Raw genomic sequence first — 17,325 nt, forward strand, 5'->3', positions numbered from 1 at the left:
TAAATCGGAGTGTGTGCGCAGGACTATCAGTTTTCTGTCACGCTGATCAAGCTTCAGCCTGATAGTTGTGGCGCCGCAGAACCATCACCGTGTTTGCACAGCGGGGAAACACGTCTCACACACACCTTATCTGCAGCCACTAAAATATTTCACATGCATTTATGTGAAATACAATGCGGTGGAATGTGACGCGAGTGAGCACACGCAGACACACAGCCCAGACGACGCACCCCGGCAACAGCAATTTATTGTTCGACTGAGACAGGACTCATTCACTGTTTGTTATTCCAATAACTGTCACTTTACTCTGTCCATTCATTGGGAGTATCGCAATGTAACAATTTGTCCTTCAGTTTCTGTTCCAAAATTTGTGGTTTCTTGTCTAATTCTTGTTACATATTAACACCAGAAATCAGCAAATCCTTCCCTGCATAACACTACATACACAACAAACATCAAAGACGTCCACAAATCTTCAGCTTAATAAAGTGAAGTCACAAGCTATCAAACCACATAAGAAAAATAAGTAAATACCCATAATATATAAACAAATATCATGATGAAATGAATAAAATACAAGTAGATATAGGTAATACTTATAGAAATAAAATATATATAAATAGAAGAAATGAATAGATAAATGAAGCAATAACTCAAGTATTTTATTATAATTTTCGACCATTATAATAGTCTGCATTATTATTATCATTATTGTATATTCAATGTATATTCAAAGTCATTATTAACTGAATTTTTATTCACAATTTCATTGTCATAACTTCATATTCTGTGCAATAATCAAGATTTTTCAGTCAAATATGTCTCAAATTGTCAGACAATCAATTCCACTCATTGTCATTAAAAACAGCTGAAATGTCAAAATACATTGATGTTGTCACCTATTTTTATTGAAATCTATGAATAAAACAAACAATAAATAATGTATAAATATCTGTTTTGGACTTTGGACATTCTTTTTAATTACCATCACATGAGCGGATACATGATTGTCACAAATAAATCTGAAAAATGTGGAATAATAATGACCACGACATAAAAGAGTCTTGTTTGGGAGCCATCTGTTGAAATCAATTCTGAAATTTGGCAGCACATTTTTGTAATTAATAACATTAATGTTCACTCAAAGTGTCCAACTATCTATGATAAACACGAGAAGCAATGGGGTCGCCATGGTAACATACGTTTCACGCAAGTGCTGGTCCGCCTCGTCCTCTCAGTCCAGATGCAGGCATCTAAAGGGCCGACAAAGGGCCAGTGAAGGAGGCTCGCCTCCCCGTGTCGTCACGACGACATCAAAGCACCCACCAAAGATACAAGAGCTTTTAAGGCAGGGGCCATTATTCCCACTGAAGAGTTACAAACGCCAGGAGAAAAGAAAGACCAGCGCAGAAGAGGAGAGAGGTGGCGTGGTGAAGAACCAGTGGTCGGCTTTGAAGAGCAAAAAAAGAAAAAGAAATCAGACAAAAGTTTCTAAAACTTCAAAAGAAGTCTTTTCTGTAGGCCCACTGGTGCTTTCTACAGGACTCATCCATTCTCTGGCCCGTCCTCTCTTCAAACATGTCCCGGCTAATTGCCTGGCCCTGCTCTGCCCTCCTCTCAGCTCCATTCAGCTGAGGGCTCGTAGCAGCGCGAGGGCCTAATGACGCGCTCCTAAGTGGGACAAAGGAGCCGGCGGGGCCGCGGACAAAACCCCAAGCCATAATGAGAAAAGGCTCCTCAATGAGTCGGACTCCGCGGTGGCCACGGGGAGGCAGGACTCCTCTTCCAGTTTAAGTTTGAAATTCAATATTTTAGGCAAACGACGGCAGGAAATGAAAAAGTCAAATAAAGGCGAAGAAGTGCGTGTCGTGTGAGTGTATTGTGTGTGTGTGTGTGTGAGTGCCGGCACCCCCTGCGGGTAACAATGGTAAGCAGGACTAATCCTCCAGACCGTATAATGGCCACTAAGCTGTCTATTCACAAGTACATAGCCCCCTGCGAACTGCACTAATCGCCCCAAACCCCAGACTCAGCCCCTCCGACAGACTTCACTTTTGCCTGTCTTCATTCTCCTCATCTGCCATTTCACCACATTATATCACCGGAAAAACAGTATTGTCTTTTTCAAGTCCGCTGGTGGAAACTAGTCATAACATTACATTACTAGTCATTACAAAATTGGCTCCAATAAACGTAGTTTTGATCAACAAACACATATTAATCACATTATTTAAGTTAAATAACAACATGATTAACATTTTGCCTCTAAATATTTGCTATATTCTGAAGAGGCCTGAGGCGAGGAAAGGGTCAGGAAGAATGTTTAGGAACAAATGTTCCATGTAACGTGTCTTTGTTGACTCTTGGGAAGGGAGGGACACTGACTGACTTGTCCAGTAACATCTTCCCTTTGGTTGTTTTCAAAATTCTTTTTCAACTATAAACATTGTTTTTACAGCAATAACAGTGTATTGTACATGTGTGAGTGAGTATATCTGCTTGCACCCTAGCTATACTTGTGGGGACCAGCTCATGGAAACACACCTACTTTTTTTTGCTGAAGCCCAAAAGATTAAGCCTCAATTTGAGGATGAAAACTTGAAAACACCTGGGTCATTATACTTGGGTTTCAGTTTGGTTCAGAGTCCTGGTTAAAGTGCGCCATGTGTTTTGGATGGTTAAGTTTAGAGGCTGGGGAAAGGGTTACGGCAATGACAGGTCCTCACAAAATAGAAATACAGACGTGTGTGTGTGTGTGTGTGGCTGTTCAAGCAGTGACAAGATTTCAAGAGGTTCAGCTCCAAGAATGTTGAGTGTTGGCGCCTTCAAGATGGTCTAGTTGGAAAAAAAGACATTTGTTCAAATATTTAGGAACAAATGTTTCAACTTTTCTCGAGTATGTAATGTGTCTCTTGTGGAGTACCATCATCAATTTTGTTATTTTCGCAGCCATAATTGTGTGTGTGTGTATAAGCATATCTATCCTAAAGAGGTCCAATTTTGGGGGAAACACCCCCTTCTGGGTCATTTAGGCGTTTGTGGGTCTCTTCTGCTGGACCCCACAAGGTTAAACCTCCATAAGAGGATGAGAGCTTCAAAATAACTGGGTTTCAGTTTGGTTCAGAGTCCTGGTTCAGGTTAGCCATCTGTTTTGGAAGGTTAGGTTTAGGGGGAGAGGCTGGGGAAAGGGTTATGCCAATGAAAGGTCCTCACAAAGATGTTATGACAGACCTGTGTATGTGTGAGCATGTGTGTGTGTGTGTGGCTGTTTAAGCAGTGATGAGTTTTTCAAGAGGTTCGTCCATCTGCCCCAAGAATGTTGAGTGAGTGTTTTACGCTCAAGATGTTCCAGTATCAACTTTAATTTCATCATCTCTGGGAAACATCATTCGATTTTAAGAACATCTGCAGCTCATGAAGATACGCAGAGCAGAACTGCGGATCAAACAGTGGACAAAAAGGGCTTTTTTTGGGCTTCTTTTTGCAGCAGATATATTTATGATTTTAAACAAATAAATAAAAAATAAATACTTAAATCTTCAAGCTAATGATTTTGTTTAAATTCTGCAAGCTAGCATTTCAGCTCAATATTCTTACTGTTTTACTATTTTAATAACTTCTAACCTGATAACACCACTCACTTGGTGAGGATACGAAATCGGAGCTCAACTTTCCACATCTCTTCTGTCAGCTGCAGCTCACGTCTCTTCCTGGTCGTGACTGACTTTAGTTCCTCCGTCTTTTGTTCCACGTCTCTTGTCATAACTCATATTTCGGCAGTTTTCTATGCCCCCCCCACCACCCCTTGCTCTTTCATCTTTTGTTACCGTTGGACTCACACAACGTCCTAATTATATTAAACAAACTGAGATCATTTGAACCTGCTCACTTCTAATTTCACTCAGGGACACAGTGCAGCAAAGGTCCTCCCGTCCCGGCTCCACACACGACCCACGCTAGGTTCCTCTTTCTTGCTTGTTAGGAGCCTAATTTTTTCATGGCACTGTTGCCCGCTGAGCCAACGGGAGAGCACTGCCCAGGAGTCTAAACATTTTTCCTAAATTACGAACAGATGGAGAAGAAGTTTGTGCAAAATTAAAACGGTTGGATTAGAAACATGCTTACCTCAGCGGTAGGTTCAAGTTCAACTGACATCTAGAGACATACCAGGACTGGACTCTTGACCCGTCTTTTTAGTTACAATTAGTTGCAGTTAACTCGCTCATTCATTTGTTTACATCGCTTTAAATTCTGCATCCAATGTCTCCCAGTGATCCAAACTAGGGGCTCATATTTCCTCCCCCTAACAAACCTCCCCCAGAGATGCTAGGTAGAGTCCTGCCCTGGGGCCTCCTCGACATCCAGGAGGCACCTGGACAGAATTTTGGAGCCACTTCAACTGGGTCCTTGAGAAGAGGTTCTACAGTGAGTCTCCTCTGGATGACTATGCTTCTCACTCTAAGGAAGAGTCAACACGCTTGTGGGTCAAGTTCTATCTTCTCCACAACCCAAAATGCATCATCGTCCATCCATCTCTGCACTTTCCTCACATATTCAATCATGGAGGCTAAAAAAATCTAGGGGTAATTGTAATGCACACTCTCACATTTTTGTCCCACTACAAACTAAGACGAATTGTTGTAACAACTGGAAAAGACGGTATGGTAGTGGACAGGCTGACGGTGGTCTAGTGTGTTTTATCAATGCAGAGAAAAACACCTGAAAGTATGGACAAGGTGACCATCCTTCTATCTGTGCTCTGCCTTCATTTCCTCCGTATTTCTGCACGTTTCTACAAAGCCTACAGATACGGACCAAAAAGAGTAGTACCACTAGCAACCACGGGGGTGTTGCTGCCACTACCCGATATGTAGCACGAATGAGACAGGAAGAAGACATAACAATGGCGGAAATTCTGCTTCCTCCAGTGGCGATACATTTACCGGCCTCACTGACCACCATCTCCTACAACGCTGCCTCCATTTTCCTCTTCCGTGCAAGATTCTGTAGTTGTCATGAACTTTAGACTCAACATGGGAGAACATACTCCTTGAGGATCCTCAAGGAATCGAACCGACAACCTTCTTACTGCAGCACCAGCCTGTCATTTAGCTCTAACTTCCAAGATGTATAACATGCGATGCTTAGCTAACCCTAAAAATAATAACCTCATGTTTATAGCATGCTCAGACACTGAAGTTTTGTTGCGCTGTCCAACAACTGCAAATCAAAGTCCAACTTGCTTTGAATCAAGGAAGTCTGCTGGACACAGAAAATCTGAGCACGACTTCTGTTTCGGGTGGACGTTCTCCAAGAATGACTCATTCACGACTCAGGTTTGGAAAAGGCCTGCTGATTGACACATGGCATCTTGCGCAGCGTATTGAAGTCAAAACTTTGCAACGGGTATTTAGGTCCCATTAGGGATCCATGAGAAATGTACTTGGCACACAATCAGTAGATGCACGACACACACACACGTAAAATGGAGCATGAAGGCAACAGGAGAGGAGAGAATGAAAGACGGATTCTGTAGGCGACCGGAATAAGACGTCTACACAAACGAAAGAACGGACCGGAAGACGTCGTACAGAGGGACGGAGTGGGCGAGAAGAGTGAGCAGGTGGCAGCCTGTCGGGGAGACCATGAGGAAGGTAATCAGTGAGGAAAAGAAAGAGCCGATCGTGTTGCAGCAATAGACTTCGTAGTGGAGCAGCCTTTAATGTGCTGTTAGTTTTTCCTCATGGTTTGGTCACGCTGCATTGACTGTAACGTATAGAGTCATGGAGCCAAATTAAGTCATCGCTCTGGGAGCTCAGGCGAAAACTGGCGAGGCTTTGCTCAAATGACATCTGAAAACATCTGTTGGGATACTTTTGCGGGGGATATTGTTCTCAGTTAAACCCTCCCAGGTTGAAGTTATAGGAGCCTCGTCTCTTCAGCAACAGTTGTTTTTTTTAAACTATTAAAAGACTCGTGTTAAAGGACAACTCTGTGTCACACATGAAGTCCCTCAGAAGTACCACTTTCATCAGGAATAGAGTCAAACCCTTTATTGACCATCCTGTTGCCGCTGACAGGACTTGTTAGATGCTGGTATTTCAAATGACTGTAACACCTCCAAGGTGCATCTGATCTACAAATGACAAACACCGAGAGAAAACGTGCACAGAACCAGGGCTCTGTGCTCATATTGACACCAGTACCGTAACTCCCAGCACTTCAACAGCCAGAGCCCCCAAACACAGACAAGATTCACCAGCTCATGCATTGAAGGGTTTGCAGGCTTCTCTGTATCATAACACTAGGTGGTTTCTGAAAGCACAAAACTAGAAGTTTCTATTGATGTAAGGCCTTTGACTTCATAGAGACAGAGGAGCTGAGAGCATGTTGGAAAACATATTCAGAATAGTGGTGCGTTTCTTGAGTCGGAGAGTGGCTTTATTTTAGTTTTATTTAGTAGAAGGCCAGTTGGGCTGTTTCACTGAGTTGTGTTAAAACATGACCCTAAATGACTCAACAGCTGGGAGAAGATCCTTAACTGAAAATATGTTGTAAAGCAGAAAAAAAAACGTATCCAACGGGTACAGTCCAGAACTCGCAATAATGCTGAATATACAGTATGCTATTATAACCTCTTTTGGAAGAAGAGACAGAAGCACTCAACAATTCTACTCTGAAGCTTCCACACCACCTTCAGGGCACCAGCCAGTCAGCAGAGTCAGACCATAAATCGTTGAGTCCTATAAACCATTGCCATGTAGGTCGATGAACTGGATAAAAACATGAACCGTTCACAGCCCGTCCACTTGACTGGCTAAAGAGGATTAAAAGGGATCATGTAAGAAAATGTACAGCCCAACTCATGTACTCTTATATAACCTCAGGTGCCCAACATGGCGCATTAAGCAGCGCCAGTCAGCCACCTTTGGTTTGGACTCGCCAAGCCAGTAGGGTGAGCTTCCTGCAAAGCACCTTTTGACCCCTGTGTTCTGCACTTGTGTTGCTATCGCGAGCCTCCCTCCTCCCTGTTTGAACGACAGCACAAATGTCCACCAGTCTAAATACACGCTGATTACATCTGCGGTCCTGTACACGCACATCTGTCTCTGAAAATGTTTGGCGCACAACTTTACAAAAGGCCTTTAATTCTTTTCTTCATCTCCAGACTTGTTGACAACTTGAGAGTGAAGCCAGGAAAAAACAGGAGCTTCATTCTTTCCTGTCCCCCGTGCTCCATCTGCCCATCTTCTTCCCGTCTCTTTGCTGGAAGTGAAACGAGGCAGAACAGGAGGATGTGGGACAGACAGCCGTGAAATAGAGGCCGGGGCCCCTGAGGAGCGTCGGGCTCTGTTTATGTGTCTGTTGTGGTGCGCCTTCGTGTTGCTCATATCAGTCGGGGACGTCCAGCGTCCGCGCTCCGTCACTGCAGCTCTAGCCAGCTTCAGAATCCGTCTCGACGCGATCGGAACAACAAGACGGCCGGCAGCGTTTGAAACCCGACTCCGGCTTGCCATTCAAGCGTATCTCCACTGTCGCCGCGGACTGTTTCAAATACACCAGCATGTTTACATCTCGGCTTCTCCACGCTGCCACCCTGATTTCCGGAGGAACAGTGAACCCTCGGCAGTGAGACCGACATGTTGTCACAACCGGACGACCAACGCGGAGCGAGAGATCTGACGGCGGCGCTGAAAGACTGATTGCAGAGATAGAAATAATAAGCAAAGTCATGTGGCTGCGGATGAACTTGTCATGTTTTGACCAGCTCTGGCTTCTACATGTCAACGCCGGCGTTCAGAGTGGTGAAGAATGAAGGAGAGTCTCGGTGCTGCTTTCAATTCAGACAATTACAGTTGACATTAATTTCTATATTCATTCAGCACAGAAATATTTTGAAGAAGTCTGACACAAGGGCCAAAAGCAATGAAACTTTTACTCATGAGGTGTGAGTTTGGAACCGTAACTCATGATCAAGACCCCCCAAAATCCCTTCTGAGGCCTCAAGCAGGAAACCAACTCCCTTAAAAAGTTGTTGTTTGACTGCAGCATTCAGAGAAAGAAACCTGAGGAGGTGGACGTCCGATTCAAACACGAGTGGCCTCCTTCTTCACCGGCAAACGCTCTCTTCTGTCTGTACGCCTCGGCAATTATACCATGTCCACCTTTCACGTCCTTCCCACACTAAAGCTGCCGGGGTCTCAATTAAAATGTGAGAAACTTGAGAAGAGAAAAACAGAGGCGGAATCAGGACCGGAGGAACTGAGGGATCCAGAGATGATGTTGTTCTGCAACCTGATCTTCTGTGTTTCTGGCCGGACGACAGCTGCAGTCTCACACATACAAAAACACTTAAAGAGCAAAACCTGAGTGCAGATCTGTGATGCTGCAGAATGAAGGAAAAAGTCCCACAAAAAGAGGAATTAACATCAGATTCCATTATTCATGTGCTTTCATTTTTCGTAACTCACCACTAAATATTGGTTAAAATCAATTTCGGGGACGCACAGTGAGTCAGGGCGACGTCGCTCTCAGCATCTCTTCCTTCGGCGACCATGTCCAGATGTCCGCCACCATGTTTGAGCTCTTAAATCACCATAAATCGTCACCACAGCCACTTAGTGAGACAGTTTCATTCACAACACGGAAACACACGCGGCGAAGAATACCAGCAAGAATAGCGAAATTTATCGCAATATTTAGCTTTTATTTATTGGGCAAGAAAGGATTATCTACAGAACACAGCCAAACCACAACTGATCTCCTCCTCGTGTCTTAGTAACTCGCATGCTAACAAGCCTCATGAGCGCCGATATAACTCGTCTAAAACTGAGGCTGCGTCACAACAAGAGAGCTAGTGTGTCCTGGAGCACAGAGCCGTCGAGAGTGAGACGATGATAGGGAATTACATAACATAATAATAATAAAACAAATAAAATAAATATGAAATGTTTTACTTTGTAGTATTTCATTCTTTATACTGTAGCATAAAACATTAAAGATGTAGGGCCTTTTTACACACATATATATATATATATATATATATATATATATATATATATATATATATATATATATATATATATATATATATATATATATATATATATATATATATATATATATATGCTACCAGACATTTAGTGATAAAAATATTTATTTATTTATTTATTACTTCAAAAATATTATTTCATTCTCACTCAATGTTAAATGTTTTATCTTTAAAAACCCAAAAGCAGGGGCTGGTGGTCATAATGTAATGGCTGATGACTGTCACACCCTGCACTCTCTCCCACCACACACGCCCACTGCACGCTCCAGTTCTGATTCTGTTTCAGAACCAGAGGCCAGCAGGAGAAGCAGTCAGGCGAGCGTCAGAAAGCAAAATAGCTGGACTGGTGGTCTTCTGACTCTGAGCTCAGCAACTCAATCCCTCTGACAAACAAGCGCTCGCACGTGTTGTTTACAAACATTTGCCAGCCACCACACGATAAAGAAACAAACAGATTCTTCTCATCTCAACATAAAAAAAACTTTTTTCCACTCAGAGCTGCTCTCCACCACCGACTCGGCCTCGACCCACCGGGAGACGAAGCGCCAGGAAAAAATGTGAAACTGTGAAAATATTGATGCAAATTAGGAGGAGGAAAAATGAACCGGGTAACGGCGAACGGCGGATTAAATGTTAATTCTAAGTGGGGGTTTGGGATATTCCGAAAGGAGAACGTGCGCAGGTGTGGGCTCATTACTGTCAAACAGGCGCGGAATAATTACAGCGGGACCACACAGGAGACGACATGAAAGCGGAGAGGAAAAGAAGCCATTCATGAAATCCTCTTCAGCAGTTTGGCAAAAATTTGGGGAGCGGGACGAGAACATGGCGTTCGTGTTCCGAGTGCCTCCGACATCATCACGCGTTATGCAGGTCGTTCCAGCTATGAAAACACCGATTCCAATGCAGGGATTCAGCGGCATGATTTCAGGATTGGGTTTCAGCGGGGGGTCATCTTTGAAGGTTAACCCGCCGCAGGACTATTTCGGGGCAGCGCCTGCATAATGCAACTAACTAACCACGGGCCGCTTTGGGAAAGCTGTCGAGCAGATATTCCTCTTAAAAACATTACTGTAACTGCGTGGTTCAACAGGCTTCATATGAAACACATTGGTTTGATCAAGACTCATTGATATGGTGCATTTATTTCCAAGCTGAATTGACATTTTGAAGACATAAATTCTCAAGGAAATCTTTTTAAGAATCATAAACATAAAGATAGTTTAAAGATAGGGTCTCCTCCGGACTCATTTTTACCAAATTTAAGGATGTACTTTCCACCAAAGATCGTTGGGTTCATAACAGTCATCGCAAAAGTCATGAGCATCTTTTTGTAAAACACATTTCAAAAAGTAGTTTAGGCATCTCTCATCTCGTTCAAAAGCAAGGGATGGATGAAGCATATGATTGACAGGTAGAGCAATGCAACATCTTCATTCCAGAGCAGCTTCTCGGTAAAGAAAGCTCTGGATTCCAAGTTTCGACTGAGACGGAACAAGACAACACAATACAAGTGTCTAGTGTTTAGTGGGTCTTCAGGTTGAGAACCTCCTTGTCATAATGCCTTCCTCGGGAGGAAGCCCCGGTGCAGACCCAGAACACAACCAAACAGGGTCTTCTTATCGCAACATGACCCATGGTCACACACCGGCCCATTAAACTGATCACCCAAACCATGGCCCTCTTCCCGGTCCAGACCCCAGGAGCTGCGACTCTGTGGATGAGGTGAGATCTGCCACAACATACCAGGCGAGAGAGAGCGAGCAGCTGTCCGCGTGGACGACCAGAGTGGCAGCTGTTCCTCGCCCCCTGCAGCCCCCCTCTCACCATGTCACCCACGGCCCGCTCTGTGCCAGCTTGTCTTTGAAGTTCGGGGTCAAGACCGGAGCTTCTTCAATGGCATACCGATAACGATTACTGTCCAATAAAACCCCAGAATTTACAGCCGATGCTGTCATTTAACGTGGATGTTCGACAAGAAAACAATATTTTAATTGCTAGACTTTTGATCCGCTATAATATCTCACAGCTAATATGCTATATGATTTAAAGAATCAAATAATAATCCTTAAAAAACGAATTGAAATCATTTAGAAACGGAAGATTCTGCGGCGGCATCCGTTTTCCAGTGCGTTACTCAATCCCGTGTTTGAAGCGCCGACTTCGGGCAGCGGGAGATGCTTTGGTCAGATTCTCTGGAACGCAGCGCAGCCTTAATCTCCCTGTTGGCATCCCTGCTATGGCCTGAAAACCGACACACACCAACACACGCACGCACAGTAGGACAGCAGACACACATACCAAACTCCGAGTGCACACACATCACATGAAATAGCTGGACTGTGTGACGGGCCTGACACACCGTCCTCTACGGTGCTATTTTGTTTACATGAAGTCGCCGGTTATTCACGTGTAAATAGAGAAACAGCGGTGTATTTCGGGAAGGGTGTTCGACAACCCAACACCTCTGGGCGGGATGGAAACAATGGTGTCTCTTTTATCACGCTTGATTAACACACAAGCACAGGAATACCTCAGTCATCATCACAGAAGAAAACTGCAGGCAACAATTGTGGTCACGCACACGTCATTACTGCATTGTCTGCACAACCGGGCTACATTACTCTTGAATGGCCTCTCAAAAGTGGCGTGGCTAATTGTGTACTGGAAACACCAGGGAAGTGGAACAAAGCATGAATGTAGAAATGATTATCATAATCAGTGAAGGGTGCGTGTGTGAGGTTGAGATGATACTGAAGGTTTATTACATGTCATTATCATTCTTTTGGGCGGCAAAACTTTCTTACACTGTGAGTAATGAGTGTTATCTTTCTTAGCGTTCATTTTTGCCAAGCAGTGAACCCTTATGTTTTGCAAAAACTTGGCTACCTCTTTAACCTCATTCTTCTGCGTCATTCATGCATGATGTCCCGACATCACCATCCCACTTCTGACACCAAGCGGAGACAGAGAAATAAGGAAGCAGATCATGTAAAGTGTCGGTAAATCTCCGATCTGCAGCCGCCCTCAACTGTTCCGTCCCTTCTTATCTCCCCAACTTTAGCTCTGCAAGCCGCAAATTGTACCTGCCATTCAGTCATGTTGTCATGTCATTTAAAAAAATGTTAAAAACAATCTGGAGACCACCACCATCATGTTCAACCTGCATGAAGCATTTTCCACTTTTTTTTTCGATGTTTCTACTGTTTTAACAAGTTTGATCACATGATATTTCACTTTAAAAAAGAGGATATTACTCTGAAGGCTCTGATTTATGCTGTGGTGGTGCGCCCCGATTGTTTACACGCAGCGTAAAGAGTGAAGAATATTGTCTATCACGCACGTGAATTGGTGTCATACTGAACATTGGTGTCAGAAGTGGGATGAAAATGTGGTGCCACCGACAGCTAGGGAAACATAAGGCAACTGCATATGCAATTGAACCCCAATGTAAGGCAACCTTTGAAGGCAAACTAGGTGATGGACAAATACGGATGCTCAGAAAGAGAGCTACGGAAGAGCAGGGGTGGACGTCCAGAGCACATCTGCATCGTCTTATCTTACCACTCCTTCTTCAAAAATGAATTGCTAACATTACTGCCTTCATGTCCACGTACCTATGATGATGAGTGTGTAGTTGATGTTCACACTTCCGAACCCGTTGGTGGCCTTGCAAATGTAAGTCCCGGCGTCGTCCGCCTCCACCTCTTTGATCCGCAGCGCTTGCTGTAAGACCCGGAATCGCGACCAGCCGCTGTGGATGTTCCGACCGTCTTTGGTCCACATGATGAGCGGCGGAGGGTCGCCCTCTACTGGGCAGGGGAGCTTCATCGTGCGACCCAGGCGGACGCTCTGCCGGTGGATCACTCGTTCAGACACTCGCGGAGGTCCTTAACATGTGAGAGAAGATCAGAAGAAGAAGAGAGTGAGTTCTTTTTTTCCATGTCAATCTTGGCCTGTGAACCATCACTAAAGAACACAAAATCATGTTTTCAAGTTGGGCCAGCGTTGCCTTGGGATGCCTTTTTTGGATTCAAGGTTTGCAGTGACAGAACAAATGAATCTCCCTCTTGAAAGAGATAATATTCAATAAACATCACACCAGGATGCTTTTTGGAGACAGGGAAATGCCTTTGCCTGACTGATGAGGGTTGGGTCACTACGTGTACACTGGTTCTTTCTTCCCTCACTGGGTCGCTCTGACCTCCTCTGAAGGAAAGAGATTGACTGCGGTTTAATGTCAGTTAAACATGGTCCTATTTAAATACAAATAATAATCTTCATATTTAAGGTGGCACTGACAATGTCCCAAAATGCCTTTCATTCTTCAGATCGAGAACTTATTTTGTGCCAAGTTTGTTTGGTGTTGGGAGAAATGTTTTGAATCTGAGCTGAAGCATCAGTGACGCTGCTGTTAAGCACAAAAACAACTCAATGGCTTCACCTTCAGCCGAGATTTACAACTCAAGCGTGGCCATGACCGCTCAGTAGCCAGTCAAGGGTGAAACTGCACACTAGAAAAACAAAATGGGTGGAAGAGCAGGCTGGAAGGTGGGAGGCTGACGGGGAGAAGCGGTGGGAGATGCAGAGCGTGGACTGGGAGCCGGAGGAGGAGGACGATGGGAATGAAGTGAATGAACGCAAGGAATTTGAGGGAGTAAAGCAGAGGACAGGAGGAGAGTGAAATACGTCTGAATGGAAGAGGAGCACAAAGAAAGTTGCAGGAAGAGGCGTAGGAGTTGGCTGGATACTGGACGTCTCTGTTTGGCGTCTCGTTTCTCCTTCTGGGTTAAGACAATAACTTTCCAAATATAGAGCCGAAGCAGGACATGTCCCCGGAACAAAGTGCACAGTGTCCCTATGAATCAGAGCTGGTGACAGGCTGGATGCATTTTTCCGGAAGCTTTAGAAACAAGCTGTTGCCGTACTGCAGAGACAATCCACCTCAAATACATTATAAGATGCTGAAGGAGTACATTCATCACGTAAAGAGACACTGAAGATACATAAAAGTAGTTTAGGATGGACTTTTATCTGAAAAATATTATCACATCCACACAAAAGTGCAGAATATCCATGGAAAGTTGGTTGATATTATTTGAAAATGAGGGGAAAAACTTCATTAAAAAGGCTCCACTCATTCTGATTATACGTCCAACGTTTCACAGAATAAATTGAATATTAAGCTTGATGTAATAATGAAGACACCAGTGTTGATTTGTTCCCGGAACATTGTGAACTTTTCCTAAATTAGAGGGAACAGCCGGAAACTTCTGATGAAAACACTGAGTTCAGATCAACAAACTATATCTAATCAGTTGAACTTGGAAGTGAGTTATTGGTCTGCAATTTTTTTTTCTCACAGTCAGACACAAAGACGAATTTGACAGAGAAATATGTTTGCCTCTGAAAGAAAAAAGCTTTTTTGGAATAAGGTTTGAGTTTGTCACCATGAAACCACACAGCTGCCACAATGCATGGTATGTTCACTATAGTGTTCAAAGTCTCTTGAATTAATAAACAATACAAACGAGGGACGATATTCCGTGTTTAGGGTGAGTCAAGGAAGTAATATACAGAGATATCATGCCGATATTAGACTTAAAATGTGCTGATTTAGGAAGTTCATGATGTCGCTCCACTGAAAAAAACAAAAACAACAAAACAACAAAGCATGTAATTGTATCGTATTAATCACGTCGAGACAAACATGGGAAAGTTTCGGGGACTAATATAAATCTTCCCAGCTGTCAGCTGTCGTGAAATCCAAACATAAGAAGTCCAGCTTCACGCAGACAGACGCTTGGAAAATGAAGATGAAGAAAAGCAAACGACAGCACATAAAAGGGAAAAAGCAACAGTAGTCTAGTACTATTTGCTGTCACGATGAACTGTTTCAACATGAGAGCAGGAGGTGAACAGCATGATGGATGTGTGGAGGTGAAATCTGTGAAAAAGCCATTAGTCACACTGAGGTATTCTCCACGGTTCCTCCTCCTCCCTCCTGCAGCTGGATGGCTTTCTCATCAGGGGCCCGACAGCTCACCTCTCTCTCTATTACCTTCCTTCTTTCACTCTTAAACCGCCCCTGTGCTTGCTCTTTTTAGAGTTTTTGTGAAAAACTAGATCAATGTATACTCACATAGTCATTCCGATTAATCGGTTATTTCACTTTTAAATACTTAAATCCCCATGAAGGGAGAATGTACAATATTGACATGCAATGGTGTCCCTTTTACCTTGCAGCTCTTGGTTCTAGGGTGACTCTGGGACTCTCTGCATTGGGCATGAGTCTTTGGGTAACAAGAGTTTGGCGTAAAAAGGGGTCTTGTTTGGCGGTACACTCACTTAGGCTCTGTTGAAGAGTGCGGCAGGGGGTCTCTCTGGGTCAAACCTGAGACAGGGCGAGAGCCCTGCTATGTAAGACTGGGTATCAGTCAGGGACTTTTCCCTTTCCTGGAACCTTTTATGGACCAGGAAAGAGTTTTGAAAAGTTGAAGACAAAGTTCAGATCTCATGTATCATCCCACTTCCAGCACCATGTGTCACAGACAGATTCGTAGTCATCAGAACTCAGTCTGTCCTGATGAGAAAAAAGCAGAACCACAAGGCAAAGCTCACCATTTAAGGACATGAACTTTAGATAGTGATTGAAAAATAACACTGACATAAGAACCTGAAATGACTTTTCGCTGTACAGTGATGGACTCAAGCCCTTCAACAACTAGCGGTTATTTTACGGCACTAATAATGATACTGTCGGCCCTGTTCCATCAAAGCCATCCTTGTAATATTTATTTTCCTTCTTTATGAGTCAAGCCGGTCCCATGTAACCACTCTTCCCCGGGTACATGACCCCTCATTTCCCCTTCCTACCTCCTTGTTTCCCTTCTCTATCCGTCATCACTCTTTCCCTCTCTGGATGCCCCCATCTTTCTCCCCAAGTCCCAGCTCTCGCTTTTCTCTTTCATCACACTCATTCACACATCCTCTCTCGCTATAACAGTATCTCCGCTTTCCCTGCAGTGATTTAGTGGTTGGCCGTGCAAACAAACACACACAGGCAGAACCAGAGAGATTACTTTCTCCTTCAGATGAATCTAAATAGCAGGAAACCAAAATAGTTTGGACTATAAATTCAGCTCTTTAAAGATTCCTCAATATCAGCTTCGACTTCTGGTCCTGAAAAGTGACCAGGGTCTGGCAAAGCCTCGAGATGGTGAATGTTGTGAGGGTCTGCTCACCTCGGGGTGAGGTTATGGCATGGAAGGGGTTATATATCTCTATTAGGATCTGGGAATTTTGAGTTTAAGATCTGGGTCTTCATCATGGTCAAGGAATGACGGGGGAATGATCTAAGTCTCGGTTATAGTGAGACCCAGGGTTTGGTTCAAGAGTCCTTGAGTCCTTCGTCTTGGGTTTGGGGTATGAAGTCTTCAGGGTGCGTTAAAAGGTCTGTGCCCAGGTTAGGAAACAACAAGGGGCTTAGGATGGGTGAATAGCTTGGTCAGACAGTGGCCCTCATGGGAGGTCAGACACTCACACAATCCCACCTCTGACACCAAGGCGACCTCACCATAGCGCCCACTTTTTTTTGTCTTTATTCCATCATCACAAGGAGAAATCTAAAAGCAACAGCCACTGAAAGTGTTTTCCACTCAGTGTGTAAATTTTGAGATGAGAGGCGTGAAGCAGAGTAACTGCACACGTCTGTTTAGTCCATTTAGGTCTAACGTCACTTCATGCTTGCACGTGACAATATGAAGCACCTTGAAGTTTGGTCGTCTGTGGCCGTAAATCCACACACACACACACACACACACACACACACACACACACACACACACACACACACACACACACACACACACACACACACAGAGTCAGTGCCGTTAAATGGGGGCAGTGTGTAGGTAGATTATACGAGCATGTCTGTTATTCTGTAGTCTAACGACAGGAAAGCAGTGACCACATCTGAAAGTACTCCCACAGTGGCACATCCATTTTTAGGAAAGCAAATTATAACACCGTCTATTTTGTGCATTTCGTTCCTTTTTATAGTCTTCAACTGCTCACCCCAGTTTTAATGACCGTCCCAACTACTTCGCCACCATTGAAACTTGTTTTCTTGGCTCATATTCAGCGACTAAATCTAGAAACCTTGACATCACATGCAATGCTGAACGATAACCAATCTTCACTCTGTGTGGGATCAATTGATTCTCCAGATTGTTTACAGTGGTCTTCGAAGTATTTTATCGCGAAAAACCCCA

The 17,325-nt window shown here is 43.9% G+C and overlaps 1 protein-coding gene across 1 annotated transcript in view; it reads right to left on the reverse strand.

Moving 5' to 3' along the window:
• Positions 1–17,325, reverse strand: part of fgfrl1a (fibroblast growth factor receptor like 1a) — a 63,150-nt gene that overhangs the window by 25,302 nt on the left and 20,523 nt on the right. Inside the window, exon 3 of the mRNA XM_053878884.1 lies at positions 12,670–12,942. Within this exon, the coding sequence (XP_053734859.1) occupies positions 12,670–12,942 (273 nt within the window). The remainder of the gene's footprint in view (positions 1–12,669; positions 12,943–17,325) is intronic.

This window comes from Synchiropus splendidus, chromosome 11 (genome assembly GCF_027744825.2).
Source record: "Synchiropus splendidus isolate RoL2022-P1 chromosome 11, RoL_Sspl_1.0, whole genome shotgun sequence".
Taxonomy (NCBI): domain Eukaryota; kingdom Metazoa; phylum Chordata; class Actinopteri; order Syngnathiformes; family Callionymidae; genus Synchiropus; species Synchiropus splendidus.